This window comes from Orycteropus afer, unplaced genomic scaffold, assembly GCF_000298275.1.
Source record: "Orycteropus afer afer isolate SDZICR_OR568_19922 unplaced genomic scaffold, OryAfe1.0 scaffold00074, whole genome shotgun sequence".
In the NCBI taxonomy this organism is placed as follows: domain Eukaryota; kingdom Metazoa; phylum Chordata; class Mammalia; order Tubulidentata; family Orycteropodidae; genus Orycteropus; species Orycteropus afer.
This window is the reverse complement of record NW_006921661.1, coordinates 6,707,126-6,728,811: the sequence shown is the minus strand read 5'-3', so window position 1 is coordinate 6,728,811 and position 21,686 is coordinate 6,707,126. Positions and strand designations below refer to the sequence as shown.

The 21,686-nt window shown below is 39.5% G+C and overlaps 1 protein-coding gene across 1 annotated transcript in view; it reads left to right on the top strand.

Annotated features, from left to right (window-relative positions):
• Window positions 1-230: 230 nt before the first annotated feature.
• RNF169 (ring finger protein 169) overlaps window positions 231-21,686 on the top strand; it is a 148,112-nt gene continuing 126,656 nt past the window's right edge. The window contains exon 1 of the mRNA XM_007940938.2: window positions 231-729. Within this exon, the coding sequence (XP_007939129.1) occupies window positions 231-729 (499 nt within the window). The remainder of the gene's footprint in view (window positions 730-21,686) is intronic.

Sequence of the window (21,686 nt, the reverse complement as noted above, 5' to 3'; positions counted from 1 at the left end):
AAAAAAAAAAAAAAAGACTCCGCTGAGTGAGGCTGAAGACAGGATATATAAAGGATAATTAATAAATATTAATCAAGTTTCACCTCCTGTCACCAGATACTGGGAAAACCTTGCCAGCGCTCAATGAAGCCCCACCTCCTCATGAATATGTAGATACGATATTAGCCGCCCACTGCCCCGCCCTCTACTCTTCTCCTCGCAACGGACTCTCCCTTCAAACGGGAAACAAGATGGCGGCGGCAGGCCCGAGTACTCGGGCCTCTTCCGCGGCGGCAGCGGCAGCTCTGAGTCGGCGGGGCCGGCGGGGCCGCTGTGACGAGACGGCGGCAACGAAGACTGGGGCTCCGGGCCCAGCTTCTGGCCCCGCGCTGGTGTTTCCACCGCCGTTGCTGCAACCGTCGCTACCTCCGAGGCCCGAAGAGTCGGGCTGCGCCGGGTGCCTAGAGACGCAGGGGGAAGCGGCGGCCTTGCCGTGCGGCCACTCGCTGTGCCAAGGCTGCGCCCAACGCGCCGCCGACGCGGCGGGCCCTGGTTGCCCGCGCTGTCGCGCCCGTGGCCCGGGATGGGCCCGCCGTCGGGCCCGCGACGACAGCCAAGCAGACGCGGAGGTGCTGGGCGAGCGCGTCCGCCGCAGCCAACCCGAACGCTGCCGCCCGCGCCGGGACGGGGGCGCGGCCGCTGCAGAGCCTGGGCCGGAGCAGGAGCCGCGCGCCGCGCCCGCGGAGCCAGGTGGAGCTTCCCCTCCTTCTCTTGGGGTCCGGAAGGAGGCCGAGCGCGCCCCGGCCTGGTTAGGGGGTGGAGCGTCCCAGGCCCTACTTGAGCGGGTGGAGAGTTCTTGAGGGATTGGAACCCAGGTTCTTTACAGGTGCAGTGTCTGTTTCTGAATTTTGAACTTCGGAATGAAGTACGGGCAAGTTGGATTTGGAGGGGCAGTGAGGGGATTCCGCTCCTTACGTAAGTCAGAAGTTTGGAGTGAGCTTTAGAATCCTGCAGCGTGTTGGGAGCAGGTTGAAATTGGTGTGTAGAGGGAAGGAACTGAATTTTGCAGGAGGCTTGGAGGATGAAAGAAGTGCTTGGTTTTAGTGTTTGTTGAGTGAAGAGCGTGGGGTCGTATTGCTTGATGAGATGTGGCTCCTGGGCCTGAATGGGTCAATGAGTAAGGGAGTGGTGTGTCCAGAGTTCTCGATACAGTTAAGGGACAGGGTGAATTTGAGGATGTGAAGGGGGCTTTTCAGACTTGAGAGTAGAGTGGGTTGGGAGAAGGAGCGCATCATGCAGTTGTTCGCCACCCCCCCGCCCCAATAAAATCTTGAAAAATGTGTGCTTAGCACAGAGCCTGGTACATAGTAATGAAACAAAGAATGACAGCTATTTGTATTGATATTAATAATAAGCTAGTTCTGTTGGAACCTGACCAAAAAATAAAACTGAAAAACTGGATGGGATTTAAAAGTTTTGGAGGTTGGTTGGTTGGGGCTGCTTGTTTCTCCATGGCAGTGTGGATTTCGTGTTACCATCCTAGTAAGTTAATTAAAAGTTTGTTGCAGCACTGTTGCCTTCAACTTCTTTCACTTCCCAACTGCCCAGAACCTGCCACTGTTCGAAACTTTTAGTCTGAGTTTTGAGATAGAAAGTCTCCTGTTCAAACGACAGTACATAACTCTTACAACGCAGGACTTTTGGGATATACATTGTCGTCACTCTACAACAGCATCTACAGATCTGCTTGATAAAAAGATGCTTACTTAGGAGCAGATTTTCAAGAAACATAAATCAGGAAAGGCCAGATAATTGCACCTTTTATGTTGGGAAGTCTGCCATGTGTTGTTTTCAGAGGGAAAGGGAGACATTGCTCATGTGTGAAAACGCAGCCCCTAGAAACTATAGATTCCAGAACGCAGTCTTTTGATTCAAGCAGTCAGGGACACCTGCCAGTGCCCTAGGACGCCTTGCTTTTTATTCCTGGGGTTGTGAGGATCTGCATTTTACTTTCTATGTGCCTTATTCTGTTGAACTTTCCCAACATCCCTATGAGATAGATGCTTTTATTTCCATTTTACAAGCAAAACTGAGGCCCACAAAAGTTACTTGCCCTAAGAATGTAAACTGAGTTCCATCTGATTCTTGCTCCTATCAGGGAAGAAGACCTCTTCTGACATTGTTTAAATTTAATTTGTAGATGATCTCATATGCTATTTAATTTGCTTCGAATTCTGAGTTGATGGTGACATAAGACTAAATGTTTCTTTGATCTTATTAGTACTATTGATTTTTTGTCAACTAGGATAGAATCTTTAATTTTTATTTCTTAAGCTTGAAATTCCTTGTGAAATATCAGGTCTGAAATTTGAAGGGAATGTGACTGAAATAGAAGGAAATATGTCTTGATTTCTGCAAACTTTTTTTCACTTTAAGAAATTTTTGTCATAGATCAAGTGTATCAATGAATAAGAAAAGTTACCTAAAATGAGATTCTAAATTAGGATGTGTCAAGTCACCTAGTATCTACTAACTACTTCATATGTTTACATGAGGTTCATAATGAAAACTTTATTTCTTTCTTGTACGTTCTTACTGCTGGTTCATGGAGTATGTACAATTACATGCTTATTAAGTCAAAGTGTCATAAAAGGATATTGCTGAGCAGGGATTGGGAATTATCTTCTAGTCTAGGTTTTTTTCATTTTTTAAACTGAGGCCTTCTGTGCTTCAGCAGGTTGTCTAAATCTTTTGAAGTTGTATACAGTATGTTTTAGTATAAAATTTTAATAGGCAGTATATTTACAAGATTCAAACTAAAAATATTAAAAAAGTATACAATGAAAAGTTTCTCTCCCAACCCACCCTGCATTTCCTATTCCCATGAAAGATTCTTCAGTTTCTTTATGCATATACATGAAAATTAAGGTACAGTTGTTTTTTGACCTTTTTATACAATAAGCTGCACATTCGTGTTCTGTGACTTGCTTTATTTGTTTAACAATACATGATGGAAATTTTTCCATATCAGTACATAGAAAACTTTTTTGTTCTTCCTACTTGTTGTTATGTGCTGTCAAGTCGGACCCGACTCATAGTGACCCCTCCTTGGGTTGCCAAGGCAGTATCACTAGATTGCCCCATCTTTCTTCCAAGGAATGGCTCGTAGGTTTGAACCACCAGTCTTCTGGTTAGCAGTCAAGTGCCTTAAGCACTATGCTACTAGAGCTCCTGTTCTCTACAGTTGCATGAAATCTCATTGAATGAATAGAACATCCCTTACTTAACCATCTGTTGGTGGGCATTTAGGCTGTTTCTAATCTTTTGCTGTTGTATATAATTGTTATATAAATGTGTATGTGCATTTTTGTGAAGAAAGGTCCTTTTTGGCTTTCACTGCAATCTCAAAGGGTTGCAAAAAAAGGTTTAGAACCATTGTTTCTAATTCCTTCGTTCTACTATTCAGGTCCTTCATGCTATCATAGAGAAAACTGAGGCTCGGAATACGAGAGGCCATGGTAAATTAGTAATAGATAAGCAATGCCTGAAAGAGTAACCAATAAATAAGGGCTGAAACAGATAACCTGAGTAACAGTGAAGTGCTCATAATTGCTTTTAATAGGGAAAACTGAAAATGCCAGTTTCATAAATATTTATATTGTAGTTGTATGAGTGGGAAATAAGAATAGAATTAGTAACTGTAGTAATATTCGGAGTTTGGACTAGTTAGGGCAATTGGTAAAACAAAGGTCATGCCTACTTTATAATATTGGAAATAAATTTTGTAATACATGCACCATGTTTAAATGAAATCCTTGCAATTTTTAAAGTTATGTTGAAGCCCTGTATGTCTCTTGGAATTGGGTTATCTATGAAAAAAGTGCAGGAGTTTGCTCTTACTGAAAATTGTGATTGCTCAGGAGACATTTTTATTTTTTGCTTGGCAATCTTTCAGGTTCAGAACCTAAGTGACCCTTGTGTAAAATATCTTATTTTATTCTCCTGTGCATTGTTAGGGAGCTCTGGTAGCATAGTGCCTAAGACACTTGACTGCTAACCAGAAGGCTGGTGGTTCAAATCCACCAGCCACTTCTTGGAAGGAAGATAGGCCAATCTACTTCCGTAGTGATACCGCCTTGGAAACCCAAGGAGGAGTCGCTATGAGTCAGATCTGACTCGATGGCACATAACAACAACATGCATTGTTAGTTCTTGATGTGTGAAGTTTTAGCCAGTGATTATCTCAAGGTGAACCTGTAGCTCATTTTCATGTGTTTTGAGAATCTGCAGCTCATTGTCTGTATTAACATGCTGAATATTTGGGCCATCTTGAACAGTATTCAGCAAGTATTAAGTGAGTGCCTGTTCTCTGCCAGGCACTATTACAGGTGCTTGATAATCAGTGAACAAAATATTCAGAGGATTCCTCATGGAGCTTATGTTTTTCATTTAGAGATATTCCTGGTCCTTTGATATAAAAACGTTTACCACACAGGTCATATAGGTAGACTGAGAAGTATATACTACTACAACAACACTTAAACATCATGGATGATGATAAATGAATTTTAAGAATTAATTTAATGTTTTGATTTGATGTCAAGGATGAGCATTCTAAATTATAATGTCTTGAGTTTGAACATGTTGGAAATGCATTTCAGAAATTGAAGAGATTAAAAAAAATAGTTCCTCATTTATCCCTTCCCTGTATCCCACCCCAGCCCCTCTGTTTTCTTAGGGTTAACATTTACTCATTTAATGAATTTCCCCTTTCAGTGAAAAACAAGTAGTTCTGCTTTATTACTCAGTTGGCAGACAATGTTGCCTGTGTGCAGCCTACATTGCATTTAGGACCAGTGAATAATGAAATCATGTGATTGTAATGTAAAAGGACAGGAATTTCCCTGGTCTGTAAGGATTTGTTTTAAAATATATAAAATGATTCAACTCTTTATCCTTAATGACACATAATCCAGCATTTGACTGTCCTTTTGTGTTATACTAATGCAGGAAACATTTGCCTTGTGCTTGTGTATGTTTTAAAACTCATGATGAGATTACCTCACCATGTGCTTTACCAACTAAACAGTAATTACCATTGAAGAAATAGTGCCAGTCTATAGTGAATAGCAGAAACCTAGAATTCATTCATGTTTATAAGTTTATTTGTTTTCATTCATTCATATTTCCTTTCTCTGTCTAGTCGGTTAATTTTGGAAGAGTTGTCTACTTTGTATTCGTTTATATCTTGAGTTTGCTTGGTTGGAGGGTGTAGAATATGTTTGTCAAATTTCATTTGACTATAATTCAGTGAGCATTTCTTGACCACACAATACAGGCATACTTTGGAGATATTGTGAGTTTAGTTCCAGACCACTGGGGTAAAGCGAAGTAACACAATAAAGTAATCACACACTTTTTTTTCCCCAGTACATATAAAAGTTAGGAGCTCTGATAGCATAGTGCCTAAGGCACTTGACTGCTAACCAGAAGGCTGGCGGTTCAAACCCACCAGCCACTCCTTGGAAGGAAGGTGGGGCAATCTACTTGCGTAGTGATACTGCCTCGGAAACCCAAGGAGGGGTCGCTATGAGTCGGGCCGACTCAACGGCACGTAACAACAATGTAAAAGTTATGTTTATACCATATTGTATGTAGTCTTTTAATTGTGCAATAGCATTATGAAAAAAGTTTGAAATATTGTGAGAATTAACAGTATGTGACACCGAGACACGAAGTGAGCACATGTTGTTGGGAAAATGGCATTGATGGACTTGGTCCATGTAGGGTTGCCACAAACCTTCAATTTGTAAAAAAAACAAAATGTCTGTGAAGTGCAATAAAGCAAAGCACAATAAAATGAGGTATGCCTGTATGAAAGATAAAAACCAAAAACCACTGCTGTTGAGTTGATTATGACTCATAGTGACCCCTTAGGACAGACTAGAATGCCCATAGGGTTTCCAATGCTGTAAATCTTTACAGAAGCAAACTTGTGCATCTTTCTCCTGTGGAACATGCCAGTGGGTTTGAACCACTGACCTTTTCGGTTAGCAGCCGAGCGCTTAACCACTGTACCACCAGAGCTCCTTCTATATGCAAGATGATACAATAAAAAAGATGAATAAGACGTGGTCCCTGTTCTTCAAGACTCCACAGTCTGGTTGGAGCCACACTTTCATACCTAATCAGATAACAATACAAAGTGCTAAGTGAGATAAATGCATAAATACCAGCCAAGTGTAAGAATGGGATAACTGACAGTCTGGAGGAAGGCTGCGGAAGGCATTGAGGTATATGTTGAAGTTGTTGTTGTTTGTTGTTATTTGCCATCGAGTCGGCCCCGACTCATAGCGACCCCTCCTTGGGTTTCCGAGGCAGTATCACTGCGGAAGTAGGAATGCCCAACCTTCCTTCCGAGGAGTGGCTGGTGGGTTTGAACCGCCAGCCTTCTGGTTAGCAGTCCAGTGCCTTAGGCACTATGCTACGAGAGCTCCTATATGTTGAAGAGTGAGTGGTAATTCACCAGGTGAAAGAGGAGGAAATGGCCAGCCTAGGCAGAAGAACCTGCACCTACAAAGATGAAGTGCTTGCCATGTTCGGGGACTAGCAACATATTAAATATAGGTGGAATGTGGAACTGGAGTGGGGAAGGAAGTCAGATCATGAAGGACATTGTCATGCTAGAAGAATTTGGGACTTTATCCTATAGACAGTGTGGAGCCCTTAAAGATTTTTTAAGTAGTGGAATTGCATAGTCATAATGTGCTTTATAAATAATAGTGGTTGGAGTTTGGAGGAAAGATGTGAGAAGAAATTGGAGACAGAGAGTCCAGTTAAGGTTCTGTTTTAGTACTTTAGGCTAAAAAGAAAGAAAGTCTAAGGCAGTGGCTGTGGGATATTTCCTTTAGTCATTGATTAATTTAGTAACCGTTTGAGGTCTTCTATGTGTTAGGCACTGGAGCTAAATACGAAACACTATTGTGTCTCTTAAAGTCAAAGTGTAGTAGGGAAGATTGGCATGTAAATATGTAGCTGAAATACGGTATAATAAATGGAGTTTTAACTAACGCGAGATGTAATTATAGAAAACAACATGGTATATAGTGAGTAATACAGCAGGATCTAGAGTTAGACTACCTGGGGTCTGCCATTTATAACTATGTATGTTGGGCACATTGTTTAACCTCTCTGTACCTTTGTTTACTTATCTGGAAACTGAGGAAGGAAGATGAGGCAATCTACTTCTATAAAGATTTATAGTCTTGGAAACCCAGTGGGGGGTTGCTGTGAGTTGGAATCGACTTGATGGCAGTGGTGGGTATTTTAATAGTACTAAAATCATAAAGTTGTTGTGAAGACTAAATGAGTTATTATAATGCTCAATACATGTTAGTTATTCTCACAAAGAAGAAAGCTACGGTGGGCTTTAATGAGACATACTCAGTAGGAGACGAGGGCAAGATGAAGATGAGAGAGGGAAATTAGTGCAGTGAAAGTCATGGGAGCATGAAACAACAGGGAGAGTTCTAGGGATTGTAAATAGGAGAGGTTGGAGCATTGGGTGCACAGAGTGTTGTTGTTGTGGTTGTTATGTGTAGTCGAGTCGGCCCCGACTCATAGAGACCCCTCCTTGGGTTTCTGAGGTGGTATCACTATGGAAGTAGATTGCCCAGCTTTCCTTCCAAGGAGTGGCTGGTGGGTTTGAACCACCAGCCTTCTGGTTAGCAGTTATGTGCCGTCGAGTCTGCCCCGACTCATAGCGACCCCTCCTTGGGTTTTCGAGGCAGTATCACTACGGAAGGAGGATTGCCCGACCGAGGATGAAATTGCAGAGATAGGCAGTTGCTGGATGATAGTGAACTTTGAATGCCACGCTAAGGAATGAAGACTAATGAAAAGTTTTAAAGAGTTCATCTTTGCATTTTAAAGAGGTCATTTTTATGGGGTTAACTTAACAAATGGATTGGAGAGCCCCAATTCTTTTTTAGCAAAATGGCTAATTAGGCGATGTTGAATATTCTTATGCTACAAATACCTATAAAAGCTTGGTAATACAGAACAACTGTTCTTTAAGTAATTGTCAGACTATCAGGAGAGCGAGGAAATCTCCAAGTTACAGAAAGGAAAATGGAACTAAAAACGGAAACTATAAGTCCATGAGCTGCTGTGGTGTTCCCTGAGTGGAGTGAGTGGTTTGTAGTTTTCTATTTCTAGGGAATTGTTAACCATGAGGAAAAAGGAATCACAATTAAGATTTCTGCATTAAGCTGGCACTCTTGATGTTTTGTATCCTTGGTGACAGGGTAGGCTAGAAAAATAGCTGTTCACTGACACAGGAGATGACAATTGTCTTGCTTTGCTTTCTCTGCAAAAGATAAAATGATTTAAAAAACAAAAACAAGAAAACTTCCCTGAGATATTGAAGCACCAGATCTATGCAGTCTCAGTTTATATTAATTATATGGTTCAGGTATTGCCAAGTTGAGCTATTAATATAAAAACTGGCCTCAAGCTAATAATACTCCTGGATCACCTGGAGAAAGGAAAAACATAACTCTGAGGGGCACTTCCATACCTGGGCCACAAGAGATTCTTACAGAAGAGATAAGCCCAAATAAAGGGTCGCTGAGTTGGAATTGACTCTATGGTAGTGGGTATGATTTGAGTTTAAAGATGAACTTAAATTAAAAATGACAACATAGGAGCAAGCAGTTTTCTACCACTAATGAGATTCAGCAGATGCAACAAGTAGGAGGATTATAGCTCTGAGAACTGGGATAGCAGAAGGACAGCATGAAAGGTAATTTTCATTAGCATGTCTTAGTTGTCTACAGACCCTAAAGAATTAATTGAAATACCAAGAACAAAGAATTACGAAACAGGCACATTTGAAAAAGAACTAAACATAATGAAAAATATAGTCAATGAGGTTAAAACACTCAATGATAAGTTAAAGAATAGTTTACACTAATGAAGAGAAAATCAGTAAACTGGGAGATTGATAAGAGGAAATTCCTGAGTGTAAAATAGTCATTAAAGTGAAGGACAATATTAGAGGTAAAGAGACATGAAGGACAAATCAAGAAGGTCCAATTTAAAATGTTGTTGTTGTTATTTGCCGTCGAGTTGGTCCTGACTCATAGCGACCCCTCCTTGGGTTTCCGAGGCAGTATCACTATGGAAGTAGGATTGCCCAACCTTCCTTCTGAGGAGTGGCTGGTGGGTTTGAAGCGCCAGCCTTCTGGTTAGCAGTCAAGTGCCTTAGGCACTATGCTACCAGAGCTCCCAACTTACAATAGAGAAAACTAAAACGAGGGAAAAGCGGCCATAAAGGAAAGACAGTCAGATTGAGAGCATACTTCTTGTAATCAGCAATTTAGGCCAGAAAAGAAATGATAATGACGTCTAAGTGTTGAGAGAGATTCAAATTTCATACTCAGCTAAATTATCATTCAAGAGTGAGGGTAAAATAAACATATTTTCAGAAAAGCAAAAATATAGAGAATTTACCACATTGTTTGTGAAAGAACTATTATACTAAAGAATATACTTCAGGGAGAAAGAAAAGTAACTTAGGAGAGAGTAACATACAAAAAGTCATGGTGAACAAAGAAATTGGTAGGTAAACTAAGCTAATACTGTCTATAAAACATAATTATGATTAGTGATGGAGCCTGAAAACAGGTAGAACTAAACTAATAGATAATGATAAAAGGTAAGCTGGGAGAGAAGGTGATCAGAGTTAAAGAGTTGCAGGGGTCACGTATATATACACACACACATACACACACATATATACATACATATACATACATATATATGTGTGTGTATATATATATACACACATATGTGCGTGTATATATATACACACACACACACACGTGTGTGTGTGTATATATATATAAAATACATGGCTCAGGAGGAGGTAGAGTTAGTGATTAACTTTAGATTTTGAATCTGATGCATGTTAAAATGTGAAGATCACTACTAAAAGAAAAATACATATATAGAACCATACAAACAAACGTAGACCATATCAGAATGATATACTGTAAACCATGTTATTTGGCCAAAATGAAATAAAGTTAGAAATTAATAAAAACATAATTCCTTCCCTATACCAGTCTCTGTTTGGAAATAATAAAACAAAAAGAAAAGCAGACATATATAATGTGTGGATTGAGAACAAAAAAAGAAATTGGAAATATTTAGAATTGAAAAACAGTGAAAACACTGTCAAAATCTGTGGTGTACAGCAATAATAATACTTAGAGGAAAATTTAAGTGTACTATATTTTGTTGAATTTTAAAATGCCATCAATGGTTAAGATGTACTATCATTTTCAAATCATAAAGAAAATATGCTGTAACTAAACTGTGATAATAATGCTTTCCCATCAGTTAGACTTTTTTACTTATTGTGAAAGAGCTCTTAAGAATTTATTTAGGTACATATTTGTCATGTCACTCACATGCATATGTTAAAAAAGTGAAACAATAGATTAATAGAATATTCCTGTAACAACTTCATATTCAGAGTCTGACTTGTCTAAATTGCTTTTTGACGGAATCATAGATGTTTGTGTTTTTCTGCATAGTATTGCTCACTATGTCATCAAGAGCATTGTTGATACAGCATTTCTTAAGAGTGCTTCACAGCTATTGTGGGGATTTCCTTTCAAACTTCTGACTCTCATCAAGTTTTTATGCTAATGCTTGCTTTAGCTTGCCAGAAGGTATCAACAAAAGGTTTTCAGATGAAATTTATAGTTCTTACTCAGATGGTCTGTAAATGGTTTGTTGGCTGACACTGAGAGATTAAGGTTGTCCAGTCATGCCACCAGGGATAACAACCAAATTGCTACATTTCTCTATAAGCTTATTTTTTTAATTGTCTGTGTTCATATATATACAGGCAGTGACAATTGCATCATTATTGCTGCTTAGCTGACAGTGGTTATAGGATTCTGTCTTATTTATATAAGTTGTTATGTGCCGTCGAGTCGGCCCAGTTTAGGAGGCTACAAGTCCGAATTCAGGGTGCTAGCTTGAGGGAGAAGGCTTTCTCTGTAGGCTCAGGAGGAAGTTCTTTGTCTCCTTTCAACATCTGTGAACCTGGCATTCCTTCGAGATCTCCGTGTGTTTGGCTTCAGTCTTCCCCTGGGCTTAACCTTCTCAGTGCAGGGACCCCTTGTCCAAAGGACACACTCTACACCATCCTCTTCTTTCTTTTCTTTACGTTGCTTTTAACTTTTATTGTGGTGAAAACATGTACAACAAGACATTTGCCAACATAACAACTTCCAGATTGATGGCTCAGGGACATTGATGACATTTTTCATGTTGTGCCTCCATCCTTTTCTTTCTTGATGGTAATGTGGTCCTTCTATCTCTGCTCAATTGTTTAATCTCTTTTATATCTCAAAAGAGATTGACTGATGATACAATCTGATCCTGTAGATTGTGCTCTGCCTCATTAACGTAACTGCCTCATCTTTCTCCCACGGAGTGGCTGCTGGGTTTGAACCACCAACCTTTTGGTTACCAGCCAAATGCTTTAAGTACTACACCACCAGAGATCCTATAATAAAGACCAGAAATTAGTGAAATAGAAAACAGTGATGGGGATTAACAACCAAAAGCTAATTCACTGAAAATATTAATATAGAATCTATATTATACACAAGCCTCTGTCAAGATTGATAAAGGAAAAAGAAAGCAAGAATGCATAAATAATGTTAGGAATGAAAAAGAAACAACCGTAGAAATAAATATTTTTGAAAAATCTCTAAGTATTTAATATGGGCAACTTTATGCTCATACATTTGAAAATTTGGATGAAATAGTCAATTTTCTGGAAATATAAAATCTACCCATTAAGCAGTATTACATAGATACAATGAACAAAATCTAGAGTGTTGGAAATTTTACAGTAGAAATGACCCATTTTCTTCCACAAATAAATTGTATGAAGAAGAAGAAAAGAGGGGAATCCTGTAGATGGAAAGAGGTTTAAAAGACGCATCAACCAGTTTAAGTACATGAACTTACTTTGGTCCTAATGTGAAAAAACTGTACAAAAATATTTTATAGTTGGGAAAATTTGAATATTTGCTAGCTATTTATTGGTATTGCATTTTAAATATATAGTGTGATAATAGTTTTTTGGTTATGTATTTTAAAAGAGTCCTTTAAGAGATGTGTACTAAAATATTTGTACAAAAGATGATTTGATGTCTGAGATTTATTTCAATATCATTCATTCAAGGTGAAGAGGCTGGTAAGGGATAAGGCAAACAGATGAAATAAGATTAGCCACTAATTGATTGCTGATGTTGGGTGATGGATACTTGGGGGTTTGTTTACACTGGTCTCTCTAATATATATTTCAAACTTCCATAATGAAGGAAAAAGACACAGCTGGTTTTACAGGTTACCCAAGTATACAGACTGTTCTAGGGACTAAAAATAATGTTTCCAGACTTAATTTTGGGGTCCTTTTACAACTAGAAGGAGCTCTGGTGGTGCAGTGCCTAAGGTATTTGACCGCTAACTAGAAGGTTGGTGGTTTAAACCCACCAGCTGCTCCACGGAAGGAAGAAGGGGCAATCTCCTTCCATAATAATAAACGGTCTTGGAAACCCAGTGGATGTCTTTGTGAGTCGGAATCAACTTGCTGGCAGTGGATTCGGGTTTACAACTTGATATCAGAAATGACATAGGGCCAGTACAATAAAGATAAAATACAAGATAATCTCATGAACATAATTTGAAGAGGTCCGAAATGAAATATACACTAAATTTAGTAGTGTTTATGTAAAAAAAATCAAATCATGACAAAGTAACATTTATTCTGGGAATGGAAGGTTGGTTTAACATCAAGAATCAAAAGTATTTCACTATATTAATAATTAAAAGAAGAGTAAAACCATATGATCATCTCAATAGATGTTCAAAAAAAAGCATTTGATAAAACTTACCACTCACTTATTATTAAAAAAACAAACTAGAACACTAGGAATAGCAGAGCTTTTTTTTGATAACCAAGAATAATAAAGACAACTTTGAAGAACAACATGATGGGTAAACTTGCTTTTCAAGTATCAAGCTATTATATAAAGTCATATTAATTAAAACAGTGAGGTGTCAGTGTCAGGATAGTTGAATAACCAATATTACAGAATTAAAGATCCCAAAAACCTGTTCTCACAATATTTGAATCTATGAGCAGCATAGTGGAATTGCAAATCAGTGGGCAAGAATGTTATTTTCAGTTGTCTTGAATAGTTAACTGACTTTATAGAAAACTTCAAAGAAAAAAAGTATGTTTACCTCAGACCAAACACAAAAAATATTCATTATAAATGAATTGAAGGACAAACTACTATATATAAAAGTTAGGAAATTCTGGAAGTATCTCTGACAATGTTGTTGTTGTGTGTTGTCGAGTCGGACCCGACTCATGGTGACCCCTCCTTGGGTTTCCGAGGCAGTATCACTATGGAAGTAGATTGCCCCATCTTCCTTCCGAGGAGTGGCTGGTGGTTTGAACCGCCAGCTTTCTGGTTAGCAGTCAAGTGCCTTAGGCACCAGAGCTCCCATCTCTAGTAATAGGGGAGGAAAAGTTTCTTTAAGCAGTAAACAAAATATAAAGGAAACGATTGATAATTTGACTACATTAAAATTAACTTCTGTATGATAAAAAGGAGCTCTGGTGGTGTAGTGATTAAGACATTTGACTGCTAATCAAAAGGTTGATGGTTCAAATCCACTGGCGATTCCGTTGAAGAAAGATGGGGAGGTCTGCTTCTGTAAAGATTTACAGCCTTGGAAATTCAATGAGGGCTATGAGTCGGAAACGACCCTATGGCAGTGGGTATGATAAAAAGAGGAGCCCTGGAGGTGCAGTGGTTAGGCGCTCACCTGCTAACCAAATGGTCTGAGGTTTGAACCCACTAGCGCTACTCTGTGGGAAAATGATGTGGCAGTCAGCCTCTATAAAGATTATAGCCTTGGAAACCTAGGAAGCAGTTGATTGTGTTTTATAGGGTTGCTATGAGTTGGAATCCACTTGATGGCAGTGGGTTTGGTTTTTGGTTTAGGGTATGATAAAAAAAATGAAGAAGATAACCCCTCCCCCAAAAAACCATACCAGTTGTTATTGCTTCTGACTCATGGTGACCCATGTGTGTCAGAGTAGAACTGTGCTCCATGGGTTTTTCAGTGGCTGAGTTTTTGGAAATAGATTACCAGGCCTTTCTTCCAAGGTATCTCTGAGTGTTTTAGGACCTCCAGCCTTTCAGTTAGTAATGGAGCACTTTAACAGTTGGTACCACCCAGGAATGACAGATAAGCCACAGTCTTGGAGAAAATACTTTTAATAAGATAAATGATATGAAGAGCTGCAAAATCACTATGATGAACATCTCAGTAGAGAAATGGTCAGGGAATTTGAGTAGGCATTTTGCAGAAGTGGCTAATTGAAAGATGAATAAATGTATGGAATGATGCTCAGCCTCACAAGTTACCAGGAAAACAAAAAACCAAAACCAAAGTCACTACCATCAAGTCGATTCCAACTCATAGCTGCCGTCTTTGGGTTTCCAAGGTGGTAAATCTTTATGGAAGTAGATTGCTCAGATTTCCTAATGTGGAGTGGCTGATCAGTTTGAACCTCCTACCTTCTGGTTGGCAGTCAGACGTCTTAGGCACTACACCACCATTAAATCAATGGTGAGATACCATCAGACTGACATAATTTATGATTAATTAGAATTAATAATGGGACCTTACACACTGCTAAGAAAGTATAAATTGGTACAGCCACTTTGGAGAACAGAGTGTAGCCATACCTATTAAATTAGGAAGAATGAACAAATCTGTCTTGGAAGAAGTAGAGCTGAATGCGCTTTAGAAGTGAAGATGGTGAGACTTTGTCTCTGGTGCTTTGGTCATGTTATCAGGAGGAACTAGTCCCTGGAGAGAGCTATCATGTTTGGTAAAGTAGAGGGTCAGTGAAAAGGGGGATTCCCTCAACAAGTTGTATTGACACAGTGGCTACAACGATGGGCTCAAGCATAGCGGCAATTATGAGGATGGTGCAGGACTGGGCAGTGTCTCGTACTGTTGTTCACAGGGTCTCTGAGTTGAAACAGACTCGATGACACCTAACAAAATTAACAACAAGTCGAAGAGATACATTCCTTGCCATGCAGCAGTTCCATCAATAAGGTTCTGCCCTAATGAAACTCATACGTATCTACACGTACAAAATGAGTTATAAAAAAAGATTCATTACAGCACTGTAGTTCTGGAAAAAGTTAAAACAGCTGTTCTTGATAGCAGAAGGGATAAATTATGATTCCTTCAGCAGTTTAAATCAATTAAGTCTTTACGTATCAACTTGACTAAATCTCAAAAAATGTTAAGTAAAAAAGTTGCAAAAGGATGCATATCATATGATACTGTTTATGGAAATAAAAATGTACACAAGAATAGTATGGAGCATACTGATACAGTAAACATTACCAAAGAGCAAGACAAAACCATGCAGGGCAAGAAAGATAAATGGCAACCAGCCACATTTGCCCTTAACATTTGTGGAACTCTGGGCAATTGGACAAATGGAGGTATACATACCTCCTCTTAACGATCTGAAAGTTATAAGCAAAGCCAGCAAACTGCTAAATTATTTTCCATCCTCCTACCTTGACAAATACATCTTTACAGCTATTTGGAAGAGCAGATTTAAATTTAGAATTTTAGAATCCTCATAGTCCAAGAAATACAGAAAGGCAACGCAGGAAGAGCCAGTTCCTCTTGTCTTCACCTCTCTGCTTCTGTCCCTAACTTTGAAGGGCTTTGCACATATGTGTGTCCTCTTTAACTGACTACTCCAGCTCAAGCATTCAAACTCCATTCACAACCCCCTTGGCTACCTTTGGGCCAAGTATGCACATTTGGGCAGGGTAGATAGCCCTCAGGAGAATGGACCTAAGGAAGAGCCCTGGCAGGCTTTGGAAGCACATTTGAAGCCATTTAGGCAGGGAATGCCAAGGTTCCCAGTTAAGGGGTCTCTGACTCCAAGTGAAAATGTTCCCTAGGTTCAACAGAAGGGTGTGGCAAGAGGATGGGAGGGGTGGGTGGTTATTTCTGGGGTTGGTACAATGGGGACAATGTGGGGATGTTTTACTTCTTACAAAAACAAAGAAAAGAGGCATGACAAAATGTTAACAAGTGTATACTTTGTGGTGTGTATGCAGTTGTAATTCTGTGTGGTCTTACATGTTTAAATGCAGAATTTAAAACATTAAAAAAAGAATGGATTAGAAGATGGTAAGACTGGAGGCTGGAAAATCATAAGGGACTAATCTAATGAATAATTGCATACAGAATGTGAGGATGAAAGAGAAGCCTAAAATAAGTTTCAGATTTTTGGTTTGGCTGACTATGTAAGTGGTGGTACCAATAATGGGTGGAAATATAGGAAGGGGCACATTGTGGGGGTATGGTTTGTGAGTTGAAATTTAGACATGTTGAATTGGAGATGTTTGTATGGCTTCTGGGTAGAAGTACCTTATAGGCAGTTGTTGAATCTTTTCAGTGTAAGGGTCTTTATTGAATATACAGATTTGGGAGTTCTCTGTATAGTGGTGGTTGTAGCCACTTCCCAGAGAGGTATATGCTATGAGAAGAGGATCCAGGACAGAGAATTCTGGGGACCACCAATGTTTAGAAAGTAGGCAGAAGAAGACAGATGTGGAGCAGCCAGAGAGAACAGGCCTTGGAAATGAAGGAAAGAGAAAGTTTCAAGAAGATGGGAGTGGTCAACAATGTCAGAGTCTCTCTCTGTTTTTTTTTAACAATTGCCATGGAGTAGATTCTGACTCATGACGACCTCTTGTGTGTCAGAGTAGAACTGTGTCCCATAGAGTTTTCAGTGGCTGATTTTGTGGAAGTAGATCACCAGGCCTTTCCTCTGAGGCACCTCTGGGTGGACCTGAATCTCCAGCCTTTTGTTTAGCAGCCAAGCTTGTTGACTGTTGGCACCACCCAGGGACTTCAGAGTTCATGCAGAAGTCAAGCAAACTGAAGGGGGAGGGGAGCCCTTAGACTTGGCATTTAGGAGGTCATTGGTCATTGATCCTAGCAAGGCATTTCAGTGGAAATCTGGTATGTGTAGGTAAGTTAGATTTGAAGGATCTGATGAGAGATAAGAAAAAGGAAATGAGCATAAATTACTCTTTTAAGAAGTTTGGCTGTGAAGGGATAAGGGAAGATGAATTTCAGAGAAATTTTCAGGGAATAGGCTAGACAGACTTGGTGACTGATCTGAGTAGGGGAAAAAATGAAGGGTATTATAGGAGGTTTTTAGCTTGGGTGAGTGAATGTGAGCTTTGTTGATGAACTAAGATGGGAAAAATAACATGAGAATCAGGTACAAGGAGAAAGATAAGAAATTGTGACTCGAACATGTTGAATTTGAGATGTTTTAGTGCTGCTGTCTTTCCTTTCCAAAAGTAGCTGCAAAGACTGTCTTTTGAGAGTGTTTTAGCATTAAGAAACATTCAGATGGTAGACAGTTGAAAATAAGGAGTTTGGAATTCAGCAGGAAGTGTTGGGTTGGAGATGAGTATTTGGGAATTATGAGCATAGATTTGGTAGTTGAAGGCATATATAGAGAGTGTGTAGAGTTAGAATAGAGAAAGTCTAAGATTAAAATCTTAGCAAGGTGGTAACTTTTGAGTGGTAGGTGAAAGAAGATGTGCCGTTGAAAGAAACTGAAAAGAAGCCATCAGAGTTTTTTTTTTTTTTTAATGGGGGGGGGGGGCCGGTGCACTGGCAGAACCAACCCAGAGTGATTGTATTTGAGAAGTCACTGAGCATATAGCTTCAGAAAGGAAGAAGGATAATGTAAGGTGTCACATGAAAGTCAAAGGATGATTGCTGGAAAGGGGGCATTGTTTTAGGAGTAAGGATAGTAGACACTTGAGTGGAATAATTTCAGTAGCTTGATGAAGCAGGAGTCGTATTTCAATAGATTAAGAAGTTAGTGAGACATGAAGAATTGATCAACTGACATAGACTGTTTTCTCAAGTATTTTGATAATGAAAGGGAGGAAATGGAAAGAATGCATGAGAGACAGAAAACAATTACACCATTACTCAAAACGAAGAGCAAACATATTTTACTCAGAATTTAAACTCGGAATACTTTTGGAGAGCCTGTATTCCCAGGACTTGGGCAGAACTTGAAAATCTAAGTGATGGAGGTTGTATTTCTCTTTTGATCTATACTGTCAGAACAATAGAGTACTAGTTTATTCATAAATTACCACTAGTTTTTCTAGTGACTGGAAGTAATAGTTATGTCATCTTGGTAGAGGGCAGGTTGTGGATGTAAGAGTTATAATTCATAATAGGAGGTAGGGGCTAGGCCTACAGTTAATGTAGCTGTTTGTTTATTTTAGCTATAGATAAGGAAGATGATCCCTGAATTGTTAAATTGTGAGATACATGGGTTATTGACATTTGAACATAATTTACCAGTAGTTCTTTGTTTTTCCCAGAATAACCACTTGTAGTTCCTCCATGAGTAATGTGCATGGATATGTTTATTTCCTGTTTCAGAGAGTACCTTGCATATGTTTAGTCTGTTGGCTGTTGTGGTTCCACTATATAAATTATTAGGAAGAATAGAGTTCTGTAAAAAATCAATTAAGTCAATAACATTAACAGTTACAGGTTTCTTGTACCCATTGCTCACTTTCATCCTGTTTTAATATATTACCAATGGAAACAGCAGTCAGGAAATCAGATGACATATTGCACTGGGAAAATTTGCTGCAAAATACCTCTTTAAAGGGCTGAAGAGCAAAGATGTCTCCTTGAAGACTTAGGTGTGCCTAACCCAAGCCATAGTGTTTTCAGTCACCTCATACGCATGTGAGAGCTGAACAATGAGTAAGGAAGACTGAAGAAGAGTTGTTGCTTTTGAGTTGTGGTGTTGGAGAAGAATATTAATAGTACCATGGACTGCTAAAAGGAGTTAACAGATCTGTCCTGGAAGAAGTGTAGCCAGAATGCTTCTTGGAAGCAAGAATGGCCAGACTTTGTCTCACCTACTTTGGTCATGTTGTCAGAAGGGACCATTCCCTGGAGAAGGATATCATACTTGGTAAAGTGGAGGGTCAATCAAAAAGGCGAAGGCCCTCAAGGAGATGGATTGAACAGTGGCTACAATGATGGGCTCAGATATGGCAGGGATTGTGAGGCTGGCAGTGTTCTGTTCTGTTGTCATAGGGTCGCTATGAGTCAGAGCTGACTCGATGGCACCTAACAAACAACAATAACATCTGCCCTCTTGATCCTTAGCCATGCATTCAAAAAAGGTACTTGTTAAGGAAATGACTAGTTGTAATACTGTTTCTGCCATCACTTAATGCAGATTTTGACTAGCTTTATACAGTGTCCTGAACTTTGTTAACCTCATTGCCTACTTTTGAGACTCTGGCTCTGCTGACTGTTGAACATTTTGGAAAATGCTTCTGCAATGTGTAAACCAACCTGAAAAATGTGTAAGGTTTTAACTTTCATGATAGTGACTTGAATTAGCTTACTAAAAAAAAAAATAAAAACAACCACAGTTTTGACTCATAGCGACCCCCAGTTTACCTAATCTAAAAGAAGACTGCATTTTTCTTTTTTTTTTTTTTAATGGAAATCACTTTTATTTTTGTAGGTTGTGTATTTTGTGGAAAGAATAATGGATTTGGAGTCAGAAAACCTGGATTTGAATCTCAGCTCTGCCACATTTTTTCTGATTGACTCTGGCAAAGCTGCTTAATTTCTTTGAGTTGCACTTTTCTGGTCTGTATAAAGTAAATACCACAAACCACGCAGGGTTGTTTTAAGGCTTGAACAAGAATTATATGTGTGGAAACACTTAACATAGTGCCTGGCACTTAGGCATTTTGATAAATGTTAATTGATTCAGTCTAGGTATGCTGTTATTCTGACTTTATGGATCGAGCTGTGTTAGGCCCTATATTATATGACCCTTTTTACCCTAAGACTTCTTTTTAAATTCTCTTCCTTTACTTACTTTACTAGCTTTTGACCTTGAGTAAGTTGTTCAGCTTTTTTGAGCCTCAGCTTCTCTTTGTATGAATGGAGATGATAATGATAATGGCAACGGCTTCAAAGAATTGTTTCAAGTGTTTAAATATAAAGGGCTTAGCAATGATATTTAAACAGTAGTTTGTAAAATCAGATTAATGGAGTATGACAAGCAATCATTTTAAAAAAGGAGAATAGATACTAACACAGTGAATCATTAGCTTCAGTTTTGCATGTATATTTGGGTCTAACCTGGAGGGTGTGAACTGGAAAGTGATGTAAAATATATTTCTTACTGTGGGTGATGTTCAGAAATGTTAGAAAGCTGTTGCCTAGATACCAAAACCAAAAACTCACTGCCGTTGAGTTGGCTCCGACTCATAGTGACCTCTCCTTGGGTTTCCAAGATGTTATCTCTATGGAAGTAGATTGTCTAACCTTCCTTCCAAGGAGTGGCTGGTGGGTTTGAACTGCCAGCCTTGTGGTTAGTGTCAAATGCCTTAGGCAATACGCCACCAGAGCTCCCATTGGCTAGATACTTAATGCAAATTTTGACTAGCTTTATACAGTGCCCTGAACCTCATTGCCTACGTTTGAAACTAGTGGTCCATAGTATGTCACCAGTAGTAATTTTTACTCTGTTTGGGATGTGTACTATTGTTGTAGGTCAATTTGTATGTCAACCTGGTTGGGCCTGGTTGAGTGGCTAGGCAGCTGGTAGTAGTTATGCCCCATGATGTGACTGGCAGTCAACTCCATGGTGGGATCTACCACAAGCAGCTGAATAGCTGCCTTTGGGATGTGGTCTGCTTCCTGTATATAAGGAGAAGCCTTGGGATAGTCTGTAGCATATGGCACGCTTGGACCCTGCATGTAGTCGTGTCGTTGTTCAGCAGCCTGCCATGCTTTGCTGACCTTGGGACTTACAATGGACTTGAATTAATGGCCTCCCGTGTGGTTTGGTAACATTGGGACTGTACCTTTTCACTTGTCAACCTTGGGTTTGTCAGCCTCAGTAGCTAGCAGATGCCTGCGTGGAGAGGTGCCTCTAACTTCAGTGGACTGGGAGCAAGAGGCAGAGCTGTACTCCAAGATAGAGGGGCTTTCACACAGCCCCTAGAGCCTGGCACTTTGGACTTGGACTTGAAGCCTCCAGATTTTAAGAATAAACTCCTGTTTGTTCAGCCATCCCCATTTGTGGTATATTCTTGTCACAGAGGCACTAGGTAACCAGAACAACTATCAAATGAAATAGGTATGTATTGGGAGCTCTGGTGGTGTAGTGCCTAAGGCATTTGACTGCTAACCAGAAGGCTGGAGGTTCAAACCCACCAGCCACTCCTTGGTAGGAAGATTGGGCAATCTAGTTCTGTAGTGATATTGCCTCGGAAACCCAAGGAGGAGTCGCTATGAGTCGGATATGACTCCACGCCAGTATACAACAACATACTGGTTTGGAATCCAGTAGTGCAGATGTTTTATCACATTTGCTAGTGAAAAACAATTTGGTTTTCTTTAATGCTAAGAACTTAACATGTTTTTTTTTTTTTTTATTAGGATTTGGGTGACGATTTACAGAGTAAATT